Below are 23,354 nucleotides of genomic sequence, written 5' to 3' on the forward strand. Positions count from 1 at the left end.
ACAAGGTCAAAAGAAGTTTCACGCCTCTCTTTCTCCCTTTCAATCCCATAAACTCTCTCCCCTCTCAAGCCTCTATTCCATTTCTATTCTTAGAATCTACTGTAACCTTGCCAGCTGCATCCTTCAATTCCTTCTCTCAAAGCCACATACTCTTACCAACATGGCACACCACCCTCTTGTCTTCCCCGAATTAAGCAAAAGGAAACAGAACAACCCAAACAAAGACTCAGCGAACCACACCATCTTTCCGAGCAGCGGCTCGTTTCTATCCGGAGCTTTACCATTTCCGGTCAGTAATGGCCGCTGTTCGCTTCCTCCTCCCCTTCCTCCCTTTGATACCCCTTCTCTTAACCCTTTCTCTTCCCACCCTTTGTTTCTCTCAATCAGATGTAGATAATCTCATTAAGCTCAAGAGATCTTTGTCACAAGGTGATCTGAATAGTTGGAAACCAGGGTCCTCTCCTTGCCAGCAAAAGTGGGTTGGTGTCATGTGTTCTGGACAGACCATTGTTGGCCTTCATTTGACAGGCTTACATCTTGCAGGACCAGTCGACGTTCAAGCTTTGCTTCAACTTCGTGGCTTGAGAACCATCAGCTTAGTTAGGAACTCCTTCACAGGTCCAACCCCGGAATTTAATAAACTTGGCGCTTTAAAGGCTATATACTTATCTCACAATCAGTTTAGCGGTGAGATACCAAATGATTACTTTGCATCGATGGGATCTTTGAAGAAAGTTTGGCTAAATGATAACAAACTCACAGGAAAAATTCCCGAGTCCTTAATGCAACTACCCCATCTCGTAGAACTCCATCTAGAGGGCAATCAATTCTCAGGACAAATCCCACCATTGAAATTTCCGAATGTACTTACTTCCCTTAACCTAACCCGTAACAACCTGGAGGGAGAAATCCCAGCAAGTTTCTCCAAGTTCAATGCCTCTTCATTCAAAGAAAACGAAGGACTTTGTGGGAAACCACTGGGGATAGATTGCGACAAAGTTCGACAATCAGGAGCTTCAAAACCATCAGGCCAAAACCAAGGATCTGGTTCCAGCGCCAAGGTAGTCATTGGCATCGCAACCTTAATTATTTTACTGTTGTTTGTGATAGTCTCTATCATTTCCGCAAGGCGTAGGAGGGACGATGACTTCAGCGTGCTAGGTAAGGAACCTCTAAGAGAGGAGGTAGTGGAAGTGCACGTACCTGAATCAACCCGCCGAAAGCCTTCAGAGTCAAGCCGCAGGGGTAGTTCTGACTCGAAGAGAGGCTCCTCGCATCATGGCAGTAAGAATGGGATGACTGACTTGGTCATGGTGAATGATGCGAAAGAAGCCTTTGGGTTGCAAGATTTGATGAAGGCAGCCGCGGAGGTGCTTGGAAATGGCGGGTTAGGCTCTGCATACAAGGCTGTGATGGCAAATGGATTGGCCGTGGTAGTGAAGCGAATGAGGGAGATGAATAGGTTGGGAAAAGATGGGTTTGATGCTGAAATGAGGCGGTTTGGGAAATTAAGGCACCCGAATATCTTGACGCCATTGGCATACCATTTTCGAAGAGAGGAGAAGCTTATTGTTTCCGAATACATGCCTAAGGGCAGCTTGTTATACGTCTTGCATGGTATGACTATCATCATCTTGGTTAATTTATATTTTAGATAACTATGTAATTGCTTTTGCGTCTCTGAATCTGATTAAAATTCTAAAATTAATGGTTAAATATCTTCACCTGGCAATGGAAATAAGCGTTGGCATCATATTCAAGTCAGTTACATTGGAGGATAACATTCTATGTAACATTACAAAGAATAGAGTGAAGAACAAATTGAAACGTTACAGATTACAGGTTTGTTTTTCTCTTTCTTCCCATTTCTAACTCGAAAACATGGTTTTTCAGGTGATCGAGGAATCATTCATGCTAATCTGAATTGGCCGACCCGTCTGAAGATCATCCACGGAATCGCTCGTGGACTCAGTTTCATTTATACAGAGTTTGCAACATACGAGGTCCCCCATGGAAATCTAAAATCCAGTAATGTTCTTTTAACTGAAAATTATGATCCGTTACTAAGTGACTATGCCTTTCAACCATTGACAAACTCCAGCAATGCTGCCCAAGGATTGTTTGCTTACAAATCCCCTGAATATGTTCAGTACCAGCAAGTCTCTCCAAAATCAGACGTTTATTGCCTAGGAATTATCATTCTGGAAATCATCACAGGGAAATTCCCTTCTCAATATCTAAGCAATGGCAAGGGTGGGACTGATATCGTGCAATGGGTACAAACATCAATAACTGATCAGAACCAAGTGGAAGAATTGATTGATCCTGAGATAGCAAAGGATACAGGTTCACTCAATCAGATGCTGCAACTTCTCCAAATTGGAGCTGCTTGCACTGAAGGTAACCCTGATCAGCGGCTACACATGAAGGAAGCCATTAGGAGGATAGAAGAGGTAAATTAATCTTGAGGCAGGCCTGTTTGCTGTAGGTGAGTCAGAAAAAAGAAAAGGGTAGCTGAGGTTGCCAGCAAAGATCAAGATCCACGCTCAGACGCTCATCATGAAACACTACAGAGAGGCATCGAAGAAATATCAGTCCCAAGGAATAAACAAGAATGATCTTTGTCGTTGGCATCTTCATAACGACCCAACAATGAGCGTTTGTGCATAGCAATTTTTTTTTTCCCGAAAGAAATCGCATTTTCATTTTGTTAAAAACTTAGGATAAGTTATCTTCAAAGTGAAGAAGTTTTCAAAAAATGATTAGGATATAATCTTAGTCATGTATTTTTTTTTTCCATTTTGATTTTGGAAGAACGCTCAATTTGAATAGCATTGTAATATTGTTGATATGTTTGTTTGTAAATGCAAAAATGAGCCATTTTCATAGAATGATTGTTATATTAATTCCATATTTCCATTTCTTTGCAGTAGTCTTCGCAGATTAAGCCTCAGGGTAAGAGGAAGGCTGATACCAGCCTTGCCTTGCCCACCATGGGGTTCATCATTCTTACACATTCATGACAAAAGACTATTGTAATTTCATGTTGATAAATCATATCGAGCGAGTCTTCGTGGACAGTTGACATGACTAAAGATTATTTTATTTACCAAGAGGACCTAAACGCACTCTCGGAGTCGGAACTCAAGGTGAACGCAGGATGATATGTATCGAACGGCGGCGAATCACGTCTTTCACGACGCCACTCTTATTAACAACGGCGGCGAAGGCCGCCTTCTTCGATTTCCTAACCTCAGAACCGTCATTAGCTCTTCACTGTTTTCCACTACTGTAGACCCACAACCGTTCCCTAATCAGACCCTTAGTCCATCTGATTCTTCCACGGTGTCATCGTCAACGAGTTCGTCGACATCATCAACATCTGGGGGTGGTCCACGTGACAAGAGAAAAAATCCGAGAGCTGCGTACGAGGAGGAGCAAGCTCGGGTGCTGCCAGCCTCACTACGACACGTCGTACGTACATTCAATTAATATTTTTTAAAAACTTTATATTTTTATTTACGATTTTTTAGGGATAAAAATTGATTTTTTTTTAAATGCAGATGAGATTGGGATGGAGCGAAGAAGCAATGGTAGCAGGTGCAAAAGATGTTGGGGTTTCTCCTTCAATTGTTGGATCTTTCCCCCGAAAAGAAGCAGCCCTTGTCAGGTAATTTTTTGGGTGAACAAAGTTTCAACTCTTTTGGCTGTAAAAAGAAAAGTTTCAATCTTTTCATAAGCTCTTCTTTTAATCTTTCACTTTATTTATATGTCAAATTATTCTTTAATTGTGATTGTTATCAGTTCCGATATGGAAATTTTAGGTAGGGAATTGCAGATAAACCGTAGCATGAATTAATTGGTCAAACAATCTCATAGTAGTGTTTGTCTTATTATTGCATGCTGTCATGTTTCTCTCGTCCATGGCAATGCGTTAATCAAAATCAATCTGAAAGTATTTTTGAAGGCTGTTCTTCTAGGAAGGGACTAAATTTTGGTTTCTCTTTCCTGGATCGTTAATTTGGTTCTTCTCTATACTTTGTTTAGACCACTCTGCTCAAAATTTGTCTTTAACATTTTAAAGTCTATTTCTTTTGGTCTTGTATTCTCAAGTTGGCATATCTTGTTGTATCTACCGAATACTGGTTTCCTGATGCTAAGCTATTGATTAGTTGTATGTTTAAGAATCTCACTGTTTGATGCGTACTTAGCTTTGCTAATTTCAGCTAGTATGATCTGTTCTCCTTCATTTTTCGACAATGACTTCATCTCTTTTCTCTCTGCAGTTCTTTATGGATGACTGCTTACAAAGGCTTATTGATAAAACTGACTCCGGAGAGGTATTACAAAACTTGATTCCTAGCCAGCACATCTCAAAGCTTGTAAGGATTCACCTAGAAAAATGCAAGCGCCCTAAATATCAAAATGGCCTCAAGCTCTCAGCATTCAAGTACCAGTCCCTATACCTTTTTTCTTGTTAAAGTACTAGTTTACTTTATCAAAGCCTTCACTCTTCAAGACAATTATTTTCTAACATTCTTTTGTAGGCACATCAATTGAATGTTTCAACAAGTATCAAGCAGCTGGGAATGCTGGCTGATGAAATCCGGCATGCTGCTGGTTATGAGGCCTCTGATGTAGATTGTTATGTGAAATGCACTGTCCTTGGAGGGATATACTCAACAACAGAGACTTACACGCTGACTGACGGCTTGCCAGGTTCATTTCCCTTGACCTTTATGTGATTAATTTGATGCGTATACATCTTTGTCTCATCAGTGACTTTCTTGTGGAGATGCAACCTTTTAGATAGCATTTCATTTACTCACCATTTTCTGGCAGAGTTTCGTGATACATGGCTGTTCTTGGATGATCTGGTGAAAGATGCTTTTGATCTGAAGAAGACAATCCAGGAGGTGGTTTTTCCCTCCATTCCTTTTCGTTTTCTTTTTAAAAACTTTATTGAAAAAATGGGAGTCTGTTTTAGAATTCTGAATGAAGTTACACTGTTACAGGCAAAGTATTTGGCAGAAGCTGTTGGTGCTGGAATGGGGAGTTCTTTGCAAGGATTTGTGAGCAGAGATGAAAGCTAAAGTTGGGATGGTTCATGATATTTTTATAACTAGCATGAGTTTCAAATTTCTCTCGATGAGCTATTAAAACTAGGAGCTGTCACAAGGTAGTTGGTAGTATTTTGATGGACCCTCAAGGGCTCTCAATGTTTACCTTGGTGCTAGCCATTGTTCTCCAGAGATTAGGTTTCAAAGTATGTTCCTGGCGGGGGTTTGAGTGCTTGAACCGAATGCCTGACAATTATGTTAGCATGTTCATCTTGTTGGCAATGTGATTACATTAATTTCTTTTGATAAATGCAGGCACGCACAATAATCATTTGTTAACAGGATCTTGTTCTTCACATGATATATTATAAGTTGTTGATAGCTTAAGGGCAAGTCCAATCTCAAACTCGACAAACATGACTTGATCCGTTGGAAAGTTTACATAGGAGAGTCCATGTGAAACGATGCTTGCTTCTAATACGACCAAAATTTCAGCCATTAAGAGTAAAAGGAGTGAAATTTCGTTGAAATATTTGCGTCAGGTGTTATTTTCATTTTTCGTTTTTAACCTTTTGGAGTTCTTTTCCAGCGGCGTGGTATTGTGGATCACAGAATGCCCCCCTGTTTAAGCAAAACCTTTTCTTGTTAACTGCGGAATCGATTCTCGCCCAACTGATAACAGAGGGAATATAGATGCCCTTTTAGAGTGACTTTCCAATATGCGAGGACATTCTCCAAAAGCAACCAAAGTTAGGATCTCTAAAATTCATGCCAAAGTTAAAGGCGTCGACATTTAATTTTGTCCTCTTATGCTACCTCTCTATATTAGATATCTTATACAAGCCAACCTCCTATATGAATCTTCCATTTCATTTCTCTTCATAATTCTATATTCCAAGTTTCCAAAATTTTTCAGCTTTCCCAGATAATTCCTCATCCAAATCTCAGGCTACAGTATGGATTTCTTTGAAAACCGGCCAATCGTTTGTGATAATGGATCAGGTTCTGTCAAGGTTAGTGATCCATCATCTCACCATCTCTCGGAAGTTAATATATAAATTTTTGACAAGTGCTTTCCTTAATGCAGGCTGGTTTTGGTGGTGATGATGCTCCAAGTGTGCTTTTTCCGAGCATAACAGGTCGTCCACGAAACAGACATGCCATGGTTGGCTTTGGACAGAAAGACATCTACTTCGGAGATGAAGCACAAGCAAGGAGAGGAATCCTCAGATTGAGTTACCCTATTGATCATGGGATAGTGAGAGACTGGGAAGCTATGGAGAGACTCTGGGAGCACACATTTGATACGGAGCTCAGAGTTACCATTGAAGAACACCCTGTTCTCTTAACTGAGGCTCCATTAAATCCCAGAATTAACAGAGAAAAAATGGTAGAAATCATGTTCGAAGCTTTTGATGTCCCAGCAACGTACATAGCTATTCAAGCAGTCCTATCCCTCTATGCCAGTGGCCGAACCACAGGTAAATCGATCTTAAGACCATGCCCCTTATAGGATACACACAAACTTATGCATGCTATTACATTGTATGCAGGAGTTGTGATGGACTCTGGTGAAGGAGTCACCCATGTAGTCCCCATCTATGAGGGCTATGCACTCCCTCACGCTATCAATCGGCTTGATCTAGCAGGCAAGGACCTGACAGACTACCTCACCAAGATCCTGACTCAAGAGGGCTACGTCTTCACAACATCAGCGGAAAAAGAAATCGTTAGGGACATAAAAGAACGACTTTCATTTGTAGCAATGGATTTCAATAAAGAACTTGTCACATCAAGGGAAAGCTCAGAGCTTGACAGGCAATATGAATTGCCAGATGGGCAAGTCATAACTATTGGAGCTAGCAGGTTTAAGTGCCCCGAAGTTCTGTTTGATCCAAGCAGGGTGGGAATGGAGTCAGGTGGTCTCCATGAGATTTTGGTGAGATCAATCAGGAGGAGTGACATGGATGTTAGAAGAGAGATGTTTGGAAATGTTGTGCTCAGCGGGGGTACCACTTTGATGCCAGGCCTGGCTGATAGGTTGGCCAAAGAGGTGAGCTCATTGGCTCCTCCCGGGGTGAGGGTCAGGGTGATTGCACCGCCAGAGAGAAAGTATAGCGTTTGGATTGGTGGGTCCATTTTGGCTTCTCTAAGCACCTTTGAACGGGTAACTAATTTACTCCTCAAAAAATTCATTTAGGGTCAATCAAGGCTCGGATCTTTTGGTGATTAAGTAACTGATAGAGGTGACTTTTCTTGCAGATGTGGATCACTCAGGAAGATTACATGGAGTCTGGCTCTTCTATTGTTCACATGAAATGTTTCTGAACAACAGCATTACATCGCGTTCTAATTTTCTTTCCTTTGTACATTAGCATGTAAAGAAAATCACAGATGTATACAAAGGGCAAACTCCAACCTTGATAGGCCCTCTTTGATATGTGGCCATAATTGCGATGTTTCATTATTGACACTTTTTCCCCAAAAGCCGCCTTACCTGACGAGAATTCAAAGGATTTGATTGCATCACTTCGTAGCCTCAACAAAATTCCGCTTCTCCGGATTTATGCCGCATGCACGTGTTAATTAACGTGGATATCAGGTTACCATTAATTTGGAAAAAAAAATTATAAAATCTTGAAAATTATCAAGTTACCATGAAATGTCACAAAACAGGGGCACCAGACTGAGTCAAAACATTTTTGTTGTGTACTGTAGGGGTCGAAGCATTGCACCGTACTTTGAGGAAAAACAGAATCCAAGACTAACCAAGGTCTGACCAAATGCAGCAGAGAGCAAAGATTTCCAGCGCTAACATGTAATAAAGTGATGCACCAAAGAAGAAAACAAGTAAAATATGTGGATCCCACTTTTAGGTTAGGTTATACAAATGTACACAGTGACCTCATCGCCAACAGTGTCATAAAAAACACAAAGGGAGGGTTGTTGGGAGTCTGAAACATTGTCATTTGTTTGTTAAGTCCACTGTAAGGAAAAACTGGAGCAGCATGGCTTCTGCATCTGAGATTGCAGCAAAATTGAATCTGGTGGCCCACCCTGAAGGTGGCTTCTATAATGAAACTTTCAGGGACACCTCCGTTTTCCTCTCCAAGTCTCAACTTCCTCCTGAATGTAAGTGTTTGGTTTAAACCCCTTGTCTTTTTTGCTTCTTTCTTCATTGATTGTGCGGTTTTCGCTTCTGCTGCAGTAAAGTTCAAATCTATTGATTTGGGAATAGCTTGTTCTTTTGGCTTATGATTCCATTTTGTTGTTAGATTCTTTACTTGTGCAAGTTTCTATCTCTGGGATCTGGGTCTACATCTTGTTGAATTCAAAGGAATTGTCCAATCCTTTCTTTCCTTTTCTTATCGCTGCTTACATGTAGAATTCTTTTGACTAGATTTTGGGCACACTCCAAGTGTGGATGGAAGAGAAAAAAATAGGTAAAATAAAAAAGTGAGAAAAATAAATGAAAGGAGTTATGGATAAAAAGAATGCACAGTTTTTTTTTTAAAGTCACATATGGGAAATCAAATTTGAAAGTTAAATTAATAGGAAGCAGAAGATTTTGGTTATCTGCATAAGCCTGTGGTGTCTGCAAGGGAAATGCTTTACATTCTGGCTTTGGTTACCTTCCAAATTAGAAAAAATTGACTTTGACTTTCAATTACACCCACTGCCATTATCTTTGATCGGACTTGTTCCGGTCAGAAGTTTCAGCTTAAATCGCAGGGTCCATGTCTGCAATTCAAAGTTATGAAATTCTAATGAAACTGATTTCTTTCTAGTTTCAAGTTTGATTTGTCTTCATCCCATTTACTAGTCATTTGTTAGTAGTATCTATTGTCCTAACATCACAGTAGCTTCACTGCAGACAAGGTTGATCGTGCTGTTAGCTCATGTATTTACTTCTTGCTACCATCCGGGTGTGTGTCTCACCTCCATCGTATACCATGTGCTGAGACCTGGCATTTTTATTTGGGAGAACCTCTTACGGTAATGGCTACATAAACTGGACTAACAGAGATAAAAGTTAACAACTTTACATGCATTGACCTTGTTCAAGCCAAAATAGAATAGTGCGACTTCCTGTTAATCATGATACACAAACTGATTGGTAACTTGGAAATGTTCTTGATTTATGTCAACACAGGTATGGATATACTAAAAATAAGCTTAATTGTGTAGAAATTTCTTATACTTCCGAATACTATCCCAGACAATATCAATGTTGCGATTTATGGTTCTTGATGCAGCTTGTTTCATACAGGTCCTAGAGCTGGATGAGATTGGGCAGATAAAACTAACATGTCTTGGACCTGATCTGCTAGATAATCAGCAGGTGCAGTATACGGTGCCTCCAAATGTTTGGTTTGGTGCATTTCCAACCAAGGATTTTCAGATTTCCACTGATGGGGCAGTGACAAAAACTGAATCAAGGGATGCTGAGAGCCACTACTCCCTTGTCGGGTGCACCTGCGCACCTGCCTTTCAGTTTCAAGACTTTGAACTGGCCAAACGCTCTGAGCTTGTAGCACACTTTCCGAATCACGAGCGCCTCATTTCTTTACTCACCTATCCTGATTGAAAGAAGTTTGATAAGTGCTGGTTATCTAGAAATCAGACTTCTGATGCTGGTTTCAATGCTTTAGTGAGGAACTTGAGTGGCAAGTGGCATCAAGTTTTCAGGTTTCTGATTCTTGGGTTGCTACTAGTTTTTTAATTTATATTCACTGTACTATCGAAAGCATTAAGCTGTGTGTCGAATGTTATTGTCCATGTGTAACAAATTACTAATAAAATTCGTACACTTTTCTACTAGCTTACAGCAATTTCAAACAAGTCATGTGAGAGATGCTTGTAGATCAATTTGCTAATTGTCAACATACATGCTTGTCCATATCAATTTGTGAATTTTCAACCTAAATCTATTGCTCAAGAAAAAGAGCATTTTGTCTTTTTCCATATACTAGATTAGCTCCTACAAGAAAAGATAAAAGAAACTGCTGAGAATATCATGATTCTAGAGTAGGCAAGGTAGAAAAAGGCACAAGTACGCCATAGGAGAAACTTCTGCATGTAAAGATCATGAAACATTACTAAACACGTTACAAATAAATTGTACGTGACTGCCATTACAGATTGCGGCACCAACGCAACAAACCACAGCAATTCTGAAACAATTTCTATTCGAATGAAATGCAAGAGCCTAGAAAGGAAGAAACGAGAAACTAAAACAAGGAGAAACAAGATAATTTTTGGTATAAACAGAAAACTCTCAAAACAATAAAATCACTGAAGAACCTAATTATAGGTATTGCACATAGTGCTATTGCCCATGCTACAGAGGTGCAAGGAAATCATCATCGTTGCCTCTTAAGAGACAGAAAAATTAACTTCCTCTTCCCAACCTTTTAGCAGATAAGGTCTTCAGAATGGTTAAAACTTTCTCCCCCTCTTCTAGCTTCCTCCTCCAATAACAGGGATGAAGTAAGAATCTTTCATGCCTATCCCACCCTTGTTCAAATTTTGGGTCACAATCGCACTAATATTTGCGAATATGGCATGAACTCTAAGAAAATAGCAGGACCTATTAATCAAAATCAAGGAACTCCATTCTTTTTCTCATGGAGCCCTTCAGATCTGTAGCTTCTCTTTCTGCTTTCTGAGCCTGGAAAAGGATAAAGAGACAAGTAATTCATGATGTGTACAATTTTAAAAAATCATATCAGAAGAGAAAATAATTACTAGCTTTCTTTGCCAAAACCAGAAGCGAAAATAGACATGTATAGCATGGTAAACAAAAAACCCCTTAAAAGTGGCCAAAACCAGAAGAGAAAATAGACATGTACAGCATGGTAAACAAAAAACCCCTTAAAAGTGGAAATATCCACCTAGCCTTTCATAAGATGGGTTCGGTCAAATAGATTTCACCACCTATTCAATGATGGGAAGCTTGGAAAATGACCTGGTCAATTGGTCATTTGATTAATTGCTCAACATAGCGTGTAGAGTAACATTAGAGTTCTCTGTTAATAAATGATATATTGATCAAAGTTTCAAAAACAAATTATGGAAGTTCCTTCATGAATTAAATTAAAAAAAATGTCTGCTTGTCTGGGAAAACAAAATTTAATAATAGAAGGTTTCTTTCATAAAGTCCAGCACGCATTTCTACTCAAACTGAAAGAAGTAGCCTATGACATTAACTTAACTAGCTTCCCAGCCATGCCTAATGAGATAATAACAACATTCCAGGATAACAGTTATCATCCACCTATAGCACACATATTCTACAAATGCAAATTCATTCATAGTTTTTTATTGCAAACCATGCAAAACGTGCAAAGAAATAAAGAATTGTAAGAAGCCACTTACCCTTTTTATCTCGGCTGCCGATACAGGAGTCATATGTGAGGGAAGCTCCTCCTTTTCCAAGTCCTTTATAGAAAGTAGCAATTATAAATAAGAAACAACCTTCATTGTACAACAAAACAATTCCACATGCCAACAAAAGAAAAAGGGTGAAAAAAATATAGCATAAAACAGCATACCAGCTCTCCTATTAAGACAACATTCTCCCCACGGATTACATATAGACCTAAGGGGATGTCACAGTACAGATCACCAACAATAACGCGCTCACAAGCTCCTTCTAGAACAACATTAGCTGTTAATGTGAAAGAAAAGCACATCAGTCATCAGACGTCAGACGTCAGAACAAAGAAAGAAAGAAAAGTTAACAGAAACACAGACAGCAGAAAGAACTCAGCAAAGAATAAGATCAAGACAAACTACCAAATTGGTCAAAAGAACGCAGTAATCCCAAAAGTTTCCTGCCATCTCTCAGCAAGACAAGAAGCTTTTCTGCAAAATAGATTAAAGTTTTAAGGAACGTTTTACGATCATTAAAGATCTAAATCACAGACAATTTACTAAATAACTGTTGCAATATGAAGGGAAACCTCTAGCAGACAAAATGGGAATGTAGGGAGATAGACAACTACAAACAAAAACATTCAAGGGAGTCTGGAATCAAAATATGATATAGTTTCAGATGCATAGCTTATGCTAACCAACTCTCTCTCTCTCTCTCTCTCTCTCTCTCTCTCTCAGACTTGTGAAAGAGAATTATCATGCGTCAATAACAGAAATTCTACTCGGAACTAAAGTCAGATTGCAACATAGCAATTTGAGATGCCACCCAAGTTTCCAAGATGGCATCTTTCATTCAATATTCTCCAAACAATTCAATTATGAAATTCCACGAAAGCAAAGTTGAAAGCTTGTAACTTTAAATACAAAGTGAGTCTTGTGAAGATCCCCAAAGTCTTTAGCACAAAACCAATTGACATTTCCATCATGATTGGAAAAACAAATGGAAGAGGTCCTCTTTCCTTGAACAAACTCTTTTCACCAAACTTCGCATATCTTCCAAGCTAAGAAAACAAGTTGGACATACAATACAAAACCACCTCCTCCCAATTCTTAAAAGAAAACAAAATCACAAAAATACTGACAATCCAAGAACAGTAACGAACAAAACTTCATAAAGAGAAAGAACAAAAACAGGAATCCCCTGAATCAAACAGTATCATTAAACAAACCGAACCTAACATCTAAGAAAAACTTTAAAAAAGAAAAAGAAAAAGAAAACCCAAAGAAGGTAATTTAAAGACTGCAAATAAAACATCAAAAAATTCCAATTGCATTGGCTTATCTACTACATATAAAACACAGAGAGAGGAAGAGAGAGAGATTACTGTCAAGATAGGTGGCAAGAGAAGTGGAGAGAAAGATATCATCAGGGCCAGCCCAAGACATGGAAATTATTCTTCCTTGATACTTCAATTCCAATTTTCCAAACAAATGGCATTGGCTTCCCAATCAACCCTCCAATGTTTAAACCACTCTTCCCCACCAACAAAGAAAAAAATTCAAATCTTCGCAAAACCTCTCTCTCAAAAAGAGTGAACCCAGAAGAGATCACCTCCAAAGCTGTAAAACCCTAGCTTTATTGACCAAATTGTAGGAAGCTTTTATGAGGGAGACGAAGAAGAGAGAGAAAGAGAAGGGAGAGTTAGGTTTAGGTTTAGAGCTTTTCCTGGCAAGAAGCAAAATTAAAAGCCTTGGTGGATCAATCATTCAATCTTTTGTTTTTTCCCTTCTTTTCTAATCTTCAATTTATTATTTATTGAATAATTTTAACTGCGACAGAGTAAAAACAAATTAACTCAGCTCAACACCCTTTGACCTTGGGGAAAACGAAACAATTTAATACAGTAATTTCGGATTGAATTTGGGGTTTCTTTTTCTAATTATGATGAATTATTGCTCTTAATTAATTGGTTTTGGAACGTTGGATTAGATTTAATCATGACCTTTTTCTGTGATAATGAAGCTGTCTTTTGGACTAGGGATGATTGTCGATATTGATGTCAACGAGTGGCAGGTTGCATCAAAAAATTGACCAAACTGGAATTTCTGTTGTTAAAGAAACTAAACACTAATATATAATTCACTTCATATGGTCAAATTTTGCAAATAGTTTGGATAGATTATAATATAATGAAAATTGATGAATGGTACATTGACCAAGAATTGGCCCTTGGCCCAAACTTGAAGTTCATTAGGTTGCAGACCAGGACCGTTCTCATTTAGTTTGGTTCATCTCACTCTCACTTCTGGTCCGTAGTTCAGCCCAAACAAATAAAATCCAGGGTACAAAAGACTTGTCCCAAGAAATATGGTAGGATTTTTTCATTGGTACATACGGGAGATGATAAAAGATGTAATTAGATCATAAACTAGTTGATATTATTAAGTCAAATTTATATGCCTCTCATCCTCAAAAAAGCAAAAACAAAGTTTAAGGACCTAGAAAATGCAACACTGGAGAGAAAATCAATGTAAACTTGCATTTCCAAAGAATCATTGTCTTCCTCCAAGGCTTTTAATAAAAAAAAAACCTTGCAATCTGAAAAATAATTATGCAATAAACTACTTGATCATGTTGTTTCTCATCGATCCTTGTATCTCGACACATCATTGGATCTTCTTTTCTCGCAACTGATTATGAAAATATTTCTTCATCCAAAGCATACCCTTTAATCATATATATATATATAATCGTATTGCATATATTTTTTCTGCAAAAACATCATGTAAAGTTTAGTATAAGTTATTATCAATTAATCAAGTTTAGATTACGTATCAGCCAATTCAACTTTGATTCACTTCTAGACTGAAGTTCACTTCCTATGAGTTATAGTGGCAAAGTGTACATTAATTAATAGTATTAAACATGTGTATATGCACACAAAAAAGTTACCATGTATCTTCATAGCCGGTCATCCAAGCAAGATAAGGTACTTCATATTTCCAAAACAATATCTGCAATGAAGAAACAAATCAAGTTAAACATTCATTGTCAATATGCCTGCATATAAACATGGAGATTGATACCATATGAACTTACATTCGGAGTCTGTTTTTACCCATTTACTTCCATCATCTGCTTTTTCAACCTTTTCATCCCCATTGGCAGTCTTGGGGGTATAGCTGCTCTCCAGGGATTTATTGGTAGACAATTTCGGACTAGAACTTTGTGGATATATTTTCTTGTGAAGTATAGTCCTCAACAACTGCAAGTCCCAATATCAAAATATTTTAACAACATGTTTACTTAATAAATATATAATTAGTGAAATTCTGTGTGTGTTCATTGATGTATATACGTACCTTCTCCATTCGTGATTCCAGGTTTGGATCCCTTAAACTTGGGGCAGGTGAAAATCCACTTCTGCAAACAAACATCTTCTTGAGAAGAAATGACAATGATTTTTTGCCAATGGCGCCTTTAGAATTATCAAAACAGATATCTTTCCCTCTACTGTGAACTAAACTGGTGCTACATTGAATGTGGTCGTTTTTCTTGTTTGAATCATGGGAGCATGCGCTGCAATTCCTTTCTTCAGCTTCCGTGCTTGAGTTGGTGTCGAGAAATTTTTCAAATGGAAGATTAGGAGCTTCCAGGTTATCTGATGTCGGTCCAACTCCAACATGTTCCTGAAATATTAAGTTTAACTCTTTTTGAAGCTTTCCGACTTCTTCAGGCGTCAGACCATGTAGATGATCTTGTGCCGAAGGGAAATTTTCTTGAAGATTTGCCTTCTGATCTGGTTCTTGCTTTATCTTATTTCCAAACGTTCCAATTGTTAGCAGTCCATGAGGCCAGTCGCTGAACTCTTCTTTGCAAGGCTGTTGGATATGATCTAGATCAGAGGAATGAAAATTTAGAATCAGTGATGATAACTTCATTAGAAAACCAACAAATGTATGCAAACAAAACATATGCCGTCTGAAGATCAAACACGTTACACTCCGTTAACAGGATAGCTTTTTATTACTACGAGGATTCTGGAGAGGCCGGAAGGGGAGAAAAGCTTAAAAGTTCATTGAAACCTTGAAAAGTAGAAGTCAAGAAAAGATACGAACACACTTACAATTAGCTGGAATCGAGTTGGATTTCTTGCTAGTGAGCTTGTTTTGCACCCAGCTGAATATCTGGAATATCAAACAAGACCAAAAAAAAAAAAACACCTTAACAAAGTATAAAAACTGACCAAGAAATCCATTCTCTTAATTCCTTTACTATATATCTAGCTTTTGAATTATCAGTTTCTTAGTTCTCACCTTCATTTGGTGAAATAATATTGCAAAACTGCAGCTTTCAGAAACAGCAAAATGCAGATGGCAGGCGATTGATGATGGTATTGAATTTGGACTTGAAGAGATGCAAACAAAGAAATCCTATAAGCCAGTGAAAGCTTTGCTGCATAAAGAGTTAAATAGAGTGGAGTTTGAGAAATTCCATATCATATCAAGCTGGTGTGGATGCTACTTGCTACATGGTTCAAGTTCCCAAACACGGACTTTACCGCCTCTCTTCCCTCTCTCTTCTCTGTCACCTTTTTTTCCAACTACCATGTCTTTGTCCCCACTAGTTTAATTCCATATTTCTTCCTTTGTAATCAACACAAAGTAAAAATGGCACCTTTGTCTCCCCATATACAAATCACCATGTAGTACTACCTATAGTCACAAAGCCTTTTGAATCTCGAGCATCTCTAGACCTGCCGGCACTGCCCCTTGAAACTAGTGATTAATAACATGAGTCTATGACATTATTCCTCCTCGATATTTCATCCCTGATTTAGCTCCTTCATATATAGCAGTTTCTTCATTAATTCAGAGACAATGGCATGCACGAAAGGAGAGTTTTCGCTCCGTCAATTACCCTCAATGGCAGTTGCATTTTCACCGCCCGTATCAAATGAAGAGAGTGTCGGTAACAGAAAACACTGTCTGTACCTATATTTTTGGTTCGTTTGCACCAAGATGAGTGCTTTTCAATGTATAAGAAACAATTAATATACCGAAGCCTGTTTGGCATTGTAATTGAGTTGCATTATTAGATTACAACCATCGGATTTTATATTTGATTATATCCAAATTTATAATTGAATATTAAAGGATGGAAAGAAAACAACTTTGGTGGAGGACAAAATGGGAGGAGAGATCAAAAGAGGAGCTGAGAGGAGATGGGCCAGAGGGGCAGAACAGGGGGCATACAAGCCATGTTCGCGTGGTTATGTCTCTCACTAACCGAACCACCAAGCACCTGCTCCATCTCGCAACCACCGGCAGCAGCACCTCCACCGCTAGAATACTTGATTTAGGCCACCCACGTTCCCCACAAAATCCTCTAAAACTCGTCATAATTACTCATACTTGACTTATTTTCCACCTCACGTACTCAGAGAAAATCAGATATATTGATTCTCCATGACCATGACATAACTGAAGATTTGGCTATATTAGAGCCAAACTATGTGATTAAACCAATTTAATTATTTATCGTCAATCGAGAGTTTTATCCCATGCAACTAAACTATCAAAAGATTGAAACTGAAGTCAAACCTGGATGCTGATCTACAATTTACGAGGGTCAAGGAAATCAAGTCTGTCTCTCTTGAAATGTGTTGCTTATGTTAAAGAAGGAACAGATGGGGGAAAAAAAACTCTAGAGCTGTTCTGGGACAATTTACAAGATCTTATGACAAATTTGCCATGCAAATCCCTGAATTCTGGATCATACGTGATTTAAGAAACAAGAAATCAGCTCGGACCACTGTGCCCAAACAATCCTGGGAAACCGTTCACCGGGACAAGGACTAGTTTAGGACAACTCGCTCCCAATCGTCTTAAACTCTTGCCAACCCTTTAAGGTGCTAATCTTTCTGCATGCATTTCTATGTTTTGCATTCTGTTGTTACATGGTACTTAACGCAAATGTAGTAGTCAAATTGTTTTCTAGTATTTTCTATAAATCTTAGTCTCTCCCTTTTAATATAAAAGCAAAATGCTACAGCTGGAATTAATCAGCAGATCAAGCAGAGGCAGGGAGGCATGTGCAAGAATTAAGAAAAGGAAAGGCTTAAATAATGAAAAATCTCTTAACTTTGCACAATAAACGAACTTTTAATTTTTGATTTGTATTTAAATAAATTCTTAATTTTAATAAAAAATTAATAATTATTAGACTCAATAGTATCTAATATTTTTTGTCTACTGGACTTAATTATGTTACCATGTGTTCAATTAACGTAATAGAATTTAAAACTTAAAATTTAACGAACCACATTCATTGTTTCTGTTGTTGTCAATCACTAATCGTTACCTCTACCAACTTAGAATCATAACAAAAATTAAATTAAATTTTTCTTTTCTTTTTCTTTTAATTATAGTAATTTTTCAAAAATCTCCTCCCTTTTTTTCTTCAAATATAAAAAAAAAATTGAAGATTTAAAATATTCTAGATTTAGGTTTCATTTTTGAAATTTGGTGAAAATCAATCAATGAAAATGTAGAGAAAAAAGAGAGGAAGAAAATAAAGTAGATTGATTGCAGTAAAATCCCACGACTACTAAATTTAGGTTTTATTTTTTCAGAAAAAAAAAAAAAGAAAGAAAGAGAGTTATTTGGGAAAACTAAACCAATTAAAGATATATAGAGAGAGGCATAAGGAACCAAAAAATAGAAAAAAAAAATTTTGGTAGATCCTAAAGAGAGACAATGAGAAGGAAGGTAGAAAGTGGAGTAGGAAGAAGAAAATTGGAAGTCTTAAGCTGTACATATTATCATGTTAAGTTTTACGAATAAAAAATATTAATTAATATTAGGTTTGAATGGTTAATTTTTTATTAGAGTTATTTAATAGTATAATATTTTAAAAAATTATAGAGTTATTTAAGAAAATTTAAATAAATTTTTTTTATTACATTCAATCAAACTCTTATATTTTATTTTGTGTTAAATATATTTTTATAATTAATAATTGATTAATTATCAATAAGTAAAATAACATTTGTCATTTTTATACTCGAGTAATGTTAATATGAAAAGTATAAATATTAATATGATTATATCATCATGTCATATCAATTTGTTATATCGTTATCTACTATAATATATTAACATATTAATGTTACATGACATAAAATAATTTTTTATTTTAATTAATGATAGTTAATTAACCATTATCATAAAAATCTATTTAATTAAAAATAAAAATATAAAGACTTGATTGAACATAATTAAAAAATAATTTTTTAAAAAAATTTAAAATATATATTTTAGATATTATACTAAATTTATTTAGATACAAATCAAAAATAAGAACTCGTTAGTTATAATTAAAAATAAAAGTTTAGTTTATGTAAATTATCATAATTCAAGAATTTTTTTTAATTATTTAAGAAAAAGAAATGATGATTTTAGCTTTGGTCAAGATTAGATATTCATACGTGGGAAAACATCCCAGGCACGTGAAGTTGTCCCTGTTGATCACGTGAGTCCATGCCCAATGTCCATCGCCCATCCGGCATCAGCCCATGCCAAACCAAAGTGAGTGGGCCCTGCCAGATGTCAACACAAGACCTTGGTCACTGCAGTTTCGACCGTACCGACCAACACGTGTCTCTAAGGGTTTGGTCTCTTTTTTTTTTCTTCTACAATACTATTAAGAACAATTGAATAAAATTGCCACCGTTTAATACGGTAGTGAATTATGATTGTAGCCATTTATAGCTGCATTTCAGACGCCATGAACAGCAAAAATTAAAAGCATAAAAATAGTGTTAAATTATTTATATGTAGGATAGTAAGCCTCGATGAAGATCCACATGCCTGATAAATCCCCAACCAAAACCTTGGTGATGCAAAGTGGAAGGCAAGCACGAGGACTCACCTCGAAAGGTTCACAATTGAACCATGCAAAGAAAGAAAAATCCCAATCCAAAAATTTCAACTCAGTTAACGATGTTGGCTATTTGTTTAATCTTCCATGCCATACTTGGAAAGCTTCGTGAGGCTTACCTAAAATGGAAAGTAACCCACATTACCTGAATTGATAACTTAAACCCGAAACATGTGGACATGTGATTGAGAGCTGAGACATATATAAACAAGTCTTCCAATCACATCAAGCTTATATGTGAAAGTACAAGTACCCATATTCGATACGTAACAAGTAGCCAAATTGTGTTACCCCCCCCCTTTTTTTTTATTACTATTTTGGTTTGGTTTTTTCAAAATTTAATTTAGGTCAAGAATGTGGGTATGCTAGCCTGCCTGCTAGGCCTAGGAACACACTTCTCCATGATACTCGTACTAGGGCAAACATAAGCCTTGGTTTCTTGCCCACTCAGATCCAAACCTCAGGTTTTACATTGCGGCATGAGATGATGATCGTATAATAATCATGAAAAATTACGAGTAATGCCAGCCCATGATCAATCACCCCAAACGAAAAGAAAGAAAGATAGTTGGGGTTAAAAATCAAATTTGGAAAACTTGGAAGTGGTAGATATTCCCGCGCAACGTGTCTTCGGATTAACGACTACCTCGGTGTAAACTGTTACGTGGCAACTTTCGGGGCAAGGATATGTAAGTCCCCACTCGCAACTGACGCGGCCATCCCCATCCTGCTAGTAATCTACGAAGCAAGGCTGTTCTGTTCAACTTTGAACCAAGATAAACTTGTTCAGCATTGCAGGCAAAGGTTTTTCTCTCTTTCTTTTGTTAGTTTCCCAGGATATGGATATATCTGTTTGATACTTAAGTGGGGATTTACTTATTTGGTTTCAAGATGAGCAAACATATGCAGTAAGGTTTTTAAGATGCTGGGGGAATGGCAGCCAGCGATGTCGTTTTAGCCTACGGAGACACGTATAGAGATCTTCACCATCCAGCAGTTATCATAGCAGGCTCCTTTGCACTTGTAGCAGTGGTTCTCTCTCTTTATCTCATTCTTCAACATCTCAGATCATATACGAATCCTCATGTTAGTTTCGTTTCTCATTTGGAAATCCTCTCTTGTCTTGCTAAAGGGTGTGTGCTAATTTGGAAAAAGAAATTAGGGAATGCAAAATTTTGCTGACCTTTTGTGAAGCTAATTAAATATATGGGGAAATGTTACTTAGTGTCGAATGCTAATTGCTTTCCCAGGAACAAAAATGGATTGTTGCGGTTTTGTTCATGGTTCCTGTCTATGCTGCTGAGTCAGTACGGTTCTATCTCTCTGGAACAACTAATCTATGTTTAATTTGTTTTCTTATTACAAACTCAGAAAGTATACATACTATTCTACTTTCATATCTCATATGTAGCCCATCTCTACTCCTTTCTTTTGATCCTTGCTTACTTTGGTGGGAATTTGAGGTAGCTTTTGTTTGACTTCCACAGATCATATCATTGGGGAACCCAAGACTTTCCCTTGTCTGTGACATTTTGAGAAATTGCTATGAAGCCTTCGCCTTATATTCCTTTGGGAGCTATTTGATTGCTTGTCTAGGTAAAGCAACATTTTTATGACTTGTCTTGACTCCTGAGGACATTTATTATTCGATATACATTGAATTTTTTATGCCATGGTTGCACGCAGTTCTGCAGTAATCAAATGTACTAACTTTAAATGCTTCCATGGAATTGAAAGAAATTTGGGAAAATGTAAGACTACTGCTTCAAGATAATTATTAGCACAGTTCATGTTGACTCAACTATGATACTTGATAGATGTTTCAAGCAAGTTAGAACTCCATTAGCTTATATACTTCATACACGGCGAAACATGCTTCATTCAGCAGAAGAAAATTTGTGCCAGGTGGAGAAAGAAGGGTTGTTGAGCTTCTTGAAAATGAATCTAGAAATCAGCTGGCTAAGCCATTCCTAGACGGAGCAGAAGAAGACCAACAAGTACATCAAAAGTCATTCAGCAACTTCTTCTTCCGTCCACGTGTTATTGGAAAAGACCTGCTCACAATAGAAAAATTTGGTCTTGTGCAATATGTAAGAAAAAACTAATATGATCCCATCATTTGATTTTGGTTGTGATCATTTCCTTGCATTCTGATGTCTGATAGTTAAATCAGATGATTCTGAAGACATTCTGTGCATTCTTAGCACTATTGTTGGAGGTCTTTGGTGTTTATGGTGATGGAGAATTCAAATGGTACTACGGGTATGTACGATGGTTTTTTGTGCAATCTTGTATATGCCTTGGTATAAAGCCTAACGAAGTCTAAGCTCTTAATAGATGCTGTTATGTCCATATTTGAATCTTCTCATATTTAGAATGCTGTGTTTATGAAAAAGTACTTCTATTTTGTTTAACCCGTTAAATGAGAATTTAAAGTTTTTACTGCTTCTGCCTCTTTTTTCTAATGATAGTTGCTAATCCTGCTCTCTTGCAGGTATCCATACATAACAGTAGTTATAAACTTCAGCCAAATGTGGGCACTTTTTTGCCTTGTGCAGTTCTATAATGTAACTCATGAAAGGCTTGAACCTATAAAGCCACTTGCAAAGTTTATCAGCTTCAAGGCCATTGTCTTTGCCACTTGGTGGCAAGGGGTAGGCATTGCTCTGCTTTGTGCATTTGGAGTTCTGCCTAAAGAAGGGAAACTGCAGACTGCATTGCAGGACTTTCTGATTTGTAGTGAAGTAAGTTGCTTGTTTGTGATCAACATCTCTGTTTGGACTTTGGACACCTTCAGACAAGACTGGGCATGAAATCTAATTTGTTGATCAATGGATGAAGTCTTTTTGGCATTTTTCGTGCAGTGAATGCTCAAAATGCAAATCTTTTTAGCCTACTACTACTTTTCCAAAGCCTTTTTTTTTTTTTTCAACTAGTGGTTTGTTTTCTAAGGATGAAGATATTATGAATTTTTTTTACCAATCATAGCCTGAAAAGCATTATGATGATAGGCTGTAAGTTCCATAGCCATGAGCATAAAGGTTTTCTGTATGTGGTTTGGCAGATGGCCATTGCAGCTGTTGCTCATATATTTGTCTTCTCTGCGGAATCATATCATTTTCTCCCTGTTTCTGAATACGGAAAGGTCACCACTGAAACAACCAAAGAAACACTGACGGTAGAGGAAGGCAATGAGGAGAAACCAGCTGTGCTAGAAAAAACAGAAACACAGGTTAAGGCTCCTGGAACAAGAATCACGGAGAGTGTTCAAGACATAGTTCTTGAAGGTGGTCAACGGGTAAGTCATGTCCCACTAGTACACTGCATTTCACATTAACATTTTAGTACTTCAAACATCCATGGAAATGGTATTGGATAAACAGGTTGTGGAGGATGTTGTATTAACTATAAATCAAGCAGTAGGACCAATGGAGAAAGGAGTGACAAAAATCCAGGAGACCTTCCACCTCAAGAAAACAGATTCAGATGACGATCATGAAGAGTCAGAGTTGGAAGTGGAGAAACATGTTGAGCAGCATCTCTCAGAAAATGATAGTCACCCAGAGCTCCAGGTCTAAAGGTTGCTAGTTAATAGTAGTGATGAAAATAGCATTTGAAGTAATCCAAATCTTTATCATGTTTCCAGTCAATGACTTTATTGCTGTTTGGTTTGTGATTGTGCATGATACTTGCATCATCTAGGTGCACTGTGCTGGGCATTGTTGGAAGTGGCTGGAAGTTGTACGTTTTCTGGGCGAAGTGCAGCTCTTCATAGTATGGAATGAAGAATGTACCTCTTCTGGAAGATCAATAACAGAGGAATATCACCGCCGTTCTTCTTTTTCTATTTGACATGTCGTGATGTTGGCATGTACCAAGTAGTTAAGAACAAATTTCCGGATCTTTATGTATGAGATTAAAATCTTGGGATGCCATAACGCAGTTTTATAGGTTAACAATTGCAAAGGCTGTAG

General features: G+C 37.5%; 7 protein-coding genes across 8 annotated transcripts; 5 read left to right on the forward strand and 2 right to left on the reverse strand.

The window, feature by feature from the left end:
- LOC18588252 (pollen receptor-like kinase 3) lies at window positions 135-2,891 on the forward strand. The gene is made up of 2 exons (XM_007012537.2): window positions 135-1,617; window positions 1,894-2,891. Exons 1-2 carry the CDS (start codon window positions 297-299, stop codon window positions 2,460-2,462), a joined length of 1,890 nt encoding a protein of 629 aa, XP_007012599.2. The 5' UTR covers window positions 135-296; the 3' UTR covers window positions 2,463-2,891.
- LOC18588253 (ubiquinone biosynthesis protein COQ9, mitochondrial) lies at window positions 3,300-5,416 on the forward strand. The gene is given in 7 exon segments (XM_018127092.1): window positions 3,300-3,474; window positions 3,564-3,670; window positions 4,287-4,400; window positions 4,403-4,450; window positions 4,548-4,719; window positions 4,843-4,916; window positions 5,016-5,416. Coding segments are annotated over 6 exon segments (582 nt in total). The 5' UTR covers window positions 3,300-3,474; window positions 3,564-3,574; the 3' UTR covers window positions 5,094-5,416.
- LOC18588254 (actin-104) lies at window positions 5,515-7,500 on the forward strand. Its single transcript, XM_018127877.1, has 5 exons — window positions 5,515-5,809; window positions 5,977-6,073; window positions 6,148-6,541; window positions 6,614-7,227; window positions 7,323-7,500. Exons 2-5 carry the CDS (start codon window positions 6,017-6,019, stop codon window positions 7,386-7,388), a joined length of 1,131 nt encoding a protein of 376 aa, XP_017983366.1. The 5' UTR covers window positions 5,515-5,809; window positions 5,977-6,016; the 3' UTR covers window positions 7,389-7,500.
- On the forward strand, window positions 7,776-9,884 carry LOC18588255. The gene is made up of 3 exons (XM_007012541.2): window positions 7,776-8,192; window positions 8,935-9,056; window positions 9,331-9,884. The coding sequence occupies exons 1-3, from the start codon at window positions 8,069-8,071 to the stop codon at window positions 9,646-9,648; spliced, it is 564 nt and encodes a 187-aa protein (XP_007012603.1). The 5' UTR covers window positions 7,776-8,068; the 3' UTR covers window positions 9,649-9,884.
- LOC18588256 (sm-like protein LSM1B) lies at window positions 10,122-13,239 on the reverse strand. The gene is made up of 5 exons (XM_007012542.2): window positions 12,824-13,239; window positions 11,859-11,927; window positions 11,615-11,730; window positions 11,439-11,501; window positions 10,122-10,731 (listed from the first exon to the last, which is right to left on the reverse strand). The coding sequence occupies exons 1-5, from the start codon at window positions 12,882-12,884 to the stop codon at window positions 10,654-10,656; spliced, it is 387 nt and encodes a 128-aa protein (XP_007012604.1). The 5' UTR covers window positions 12,885-13,239; the 3' UTR covers window positions 10,122-10,653.
- On the reverse strand, window positions 14,398-16,488 carry LOC18588257. The gene is made up of 5 exons (XM_018127065.1): window positions 15,756-16,488; window positions 15,566-15,626; window positions 14,802-15,334; window positions 14,539-14,704; window positions 14,398-14,453 (listed from the first exon to the last, which is right to left on the reverse strand). The coding sequence occupies exons 1-5, from the start codon at window positions 15,759-15,761 to the stop codon at window positions 14,434-14,436; spliced, it is 786 nt and encodes a 261-aa protein (XP_017982554.1). The 5' UTR covers window positions 15,762-16,488; the 3' UTR covers window positions 14,398-14,433.
- On the forward strand, window positions 20,099-23,310 carry LOC18588258 (protein LAZ1 homolog 2). 2 transcript variants are annotated; one of them, XM_007012547.2, is made up of 10 exons: window positions 20,099-20,184; window positions 20,272-20,466; window positions 20,631-20,687; window positions 20,868-20,976; window positions 21,286-21,470; window positions 21,554-21,642; window positions 21,875-22,124; window positions 22,445-22,678; window positions 22,764-22,960; window positions 23,083-23,310. In XM_007012547.2, exons 2-9 carry the CDS (start codon window positions 20,314-20,316, stop codon window positions 22,956-22,958), a joined length of 1,272 nt encoding a protein of 423 aa, XP_007012609.2. In that variant the 5' UTR covers window positions 20,099-20,184; window positions 20,272-20,313; the 3' UTR covers window positions 22,959-22,960; window positions 23,083-23,310. The 2 variants fall into 2 exon arrangements, with proteins under 2 accessions (XP_007012609.2, XP_017983087.1); XM_018127598.1 differs by having other exon boundaries at window positions 20,183-20,466.

This window comes from Theobroma cacao, chromosome 9 (assembly GCF_000208745.1).
Source record: "Theobroma cacao cultivar B97-61/B2 chromosome 9, Criollo_cocoa_genome_V2, whole genome shotgun sequence".
Taxonomy (NCBI): domain Eukaryota; kingdom Viridiplantae; phylum Streptophyta; class Magnoliopsida; order Malvales; family Malvaceae; genus Theobroma; species Theobroma cacao.

What these genes read in the sequence shown, in the direction of transcription:
- LOC18588255 (XM_007012541.2), top strand. Translation starts at nt 8,069, where the DNA reads ATGGCTTCTGCATCTGAGATTGCAGCAAAATTGAATCTGGTGGCCCAC. An exon ending in GTCTCAACTTCCTCCTGAAT is followed by an intron (nt 8,193 to 8,934) that starts GTAAGTGTTTGG and finishes GCTTCACTGCAG; the next exon opens with ACAAGGTTGATCGTGCTGTT. An exon ending in ATTTGGGAGAACCTCTTACG is followed by an intron (nt 9,057 to 9,330) that starts GTAATGGCTACA and finishes TGTTTCATACAG; the next exon opens with GTCCTAGAGCTGGATGAGAT.
- LOC18588258 (XM_007012547.2), top strand. Translation starts at nt 20,314, where the DNA reads ATGGCAGCCAGCGATGTCGTTTTAGCCTACGGAGACACGTATAGAGAT. An exon ending in GATCATATACGAATCCTCAT is followed by an intron (nt 20,467 to 20,630) that starts GTTAGTTTCGTT and finishes TTGCTTTCCCAG; the next exon opens with GAACAAAAATGGATTGTTGC. An exon ending in CTATTTGATTGCTTGTCTAG is followed by an intron (nt 20,977 to 21,285) that starts GTAAAGCAACAT and finishes AATTTGTGCCAG; the next exon opens with GTGGAGAAAGAAGGGTTGTT.
- LOC18588254 (XM_018127877.1), top strand. Translation starts at nt 6,017, where the DNA reads ATGGATTTCTTTGAAAACCGGCCAATCGTTTGTGATAATGGATCAGGT. An exon ending in TGCCAGTGGCCGAACCACAG is followed by an intron (nt 6,542 to 6,613) that starts GTAAATCGATCT and finishes CATTGTATGCAG; the next exon opens with GAGTTGTGATGGACTCTGGT. An exon ending in CTCTAAGCACCTTTGAACGG is followed by an intron (nt 7,228 to 7,322) that starts GTAACTAATTTA and finishes CTTTTCTTGCAG; the next exon opens with ATGTGGATCACTCAGGAAGA.
- LOC18588252 (XM_007012537.2), top strand. Translation starts at nt 297, where the DNA reads ATGGCCGCTGTTCGCTTCCTCCTCCCCTTCCTCCCTTTGATACCCCTT. An exon ending in CTTGTTATACGTCTTGCATG is followed by an intron (nt 1,618 to 1,893) that starts GTATGACTATCA and finishes ATGGTTTTTCAG; the next exon opens with GTGATCGAGGAATCATTCAT.
- LOC18588256 (XM_007012542.2), bottom strand. Translation starts at nt 12,884, where the DNA reads ATGTCTTGGGCTGGCCCTGATGATATCTTTCTCTCCACTTCTCTTGCC. An exon ending in TTGTCTTAATAGGAGAGCTG is followed by an intron (nt 11,502 to 11,614) that starts GTATGCTGTTTT and finishes CTTTCTATAAAG; the next exon opens with GACTTGGAAAAGGAGGAGCT. An exon ending in CGGCAGCCGAGATAAAAAGG is followed by an intron (nt 10,732 to 11,438) that starts GTAAGTGGCTTC and finishes ATCCTTTTCCAG; the next exon opens with GCTCAGAAAGCAGAAAGAGA.
- LOC18588257 (XM_018127065.1), bottom strand. An exon ending in CAACTCGATTCCAGCTAATT is followed by an intron (nt 15,335 to 15,565) that starts GTAAGTGTGTTC and finishes CCTCTGATCTAG; the next exon opens with ATCATATCCAACAGCCTTGC. An exon ending in GGTAAAAACAGACTCCGAAT is followed by an intron (nt 14,454 to 14,538) that starts GTAAGTTCATAT and finishes TCTTCATTGCAG; the next exon opens with ATATTGTTTTGGAAATATGA.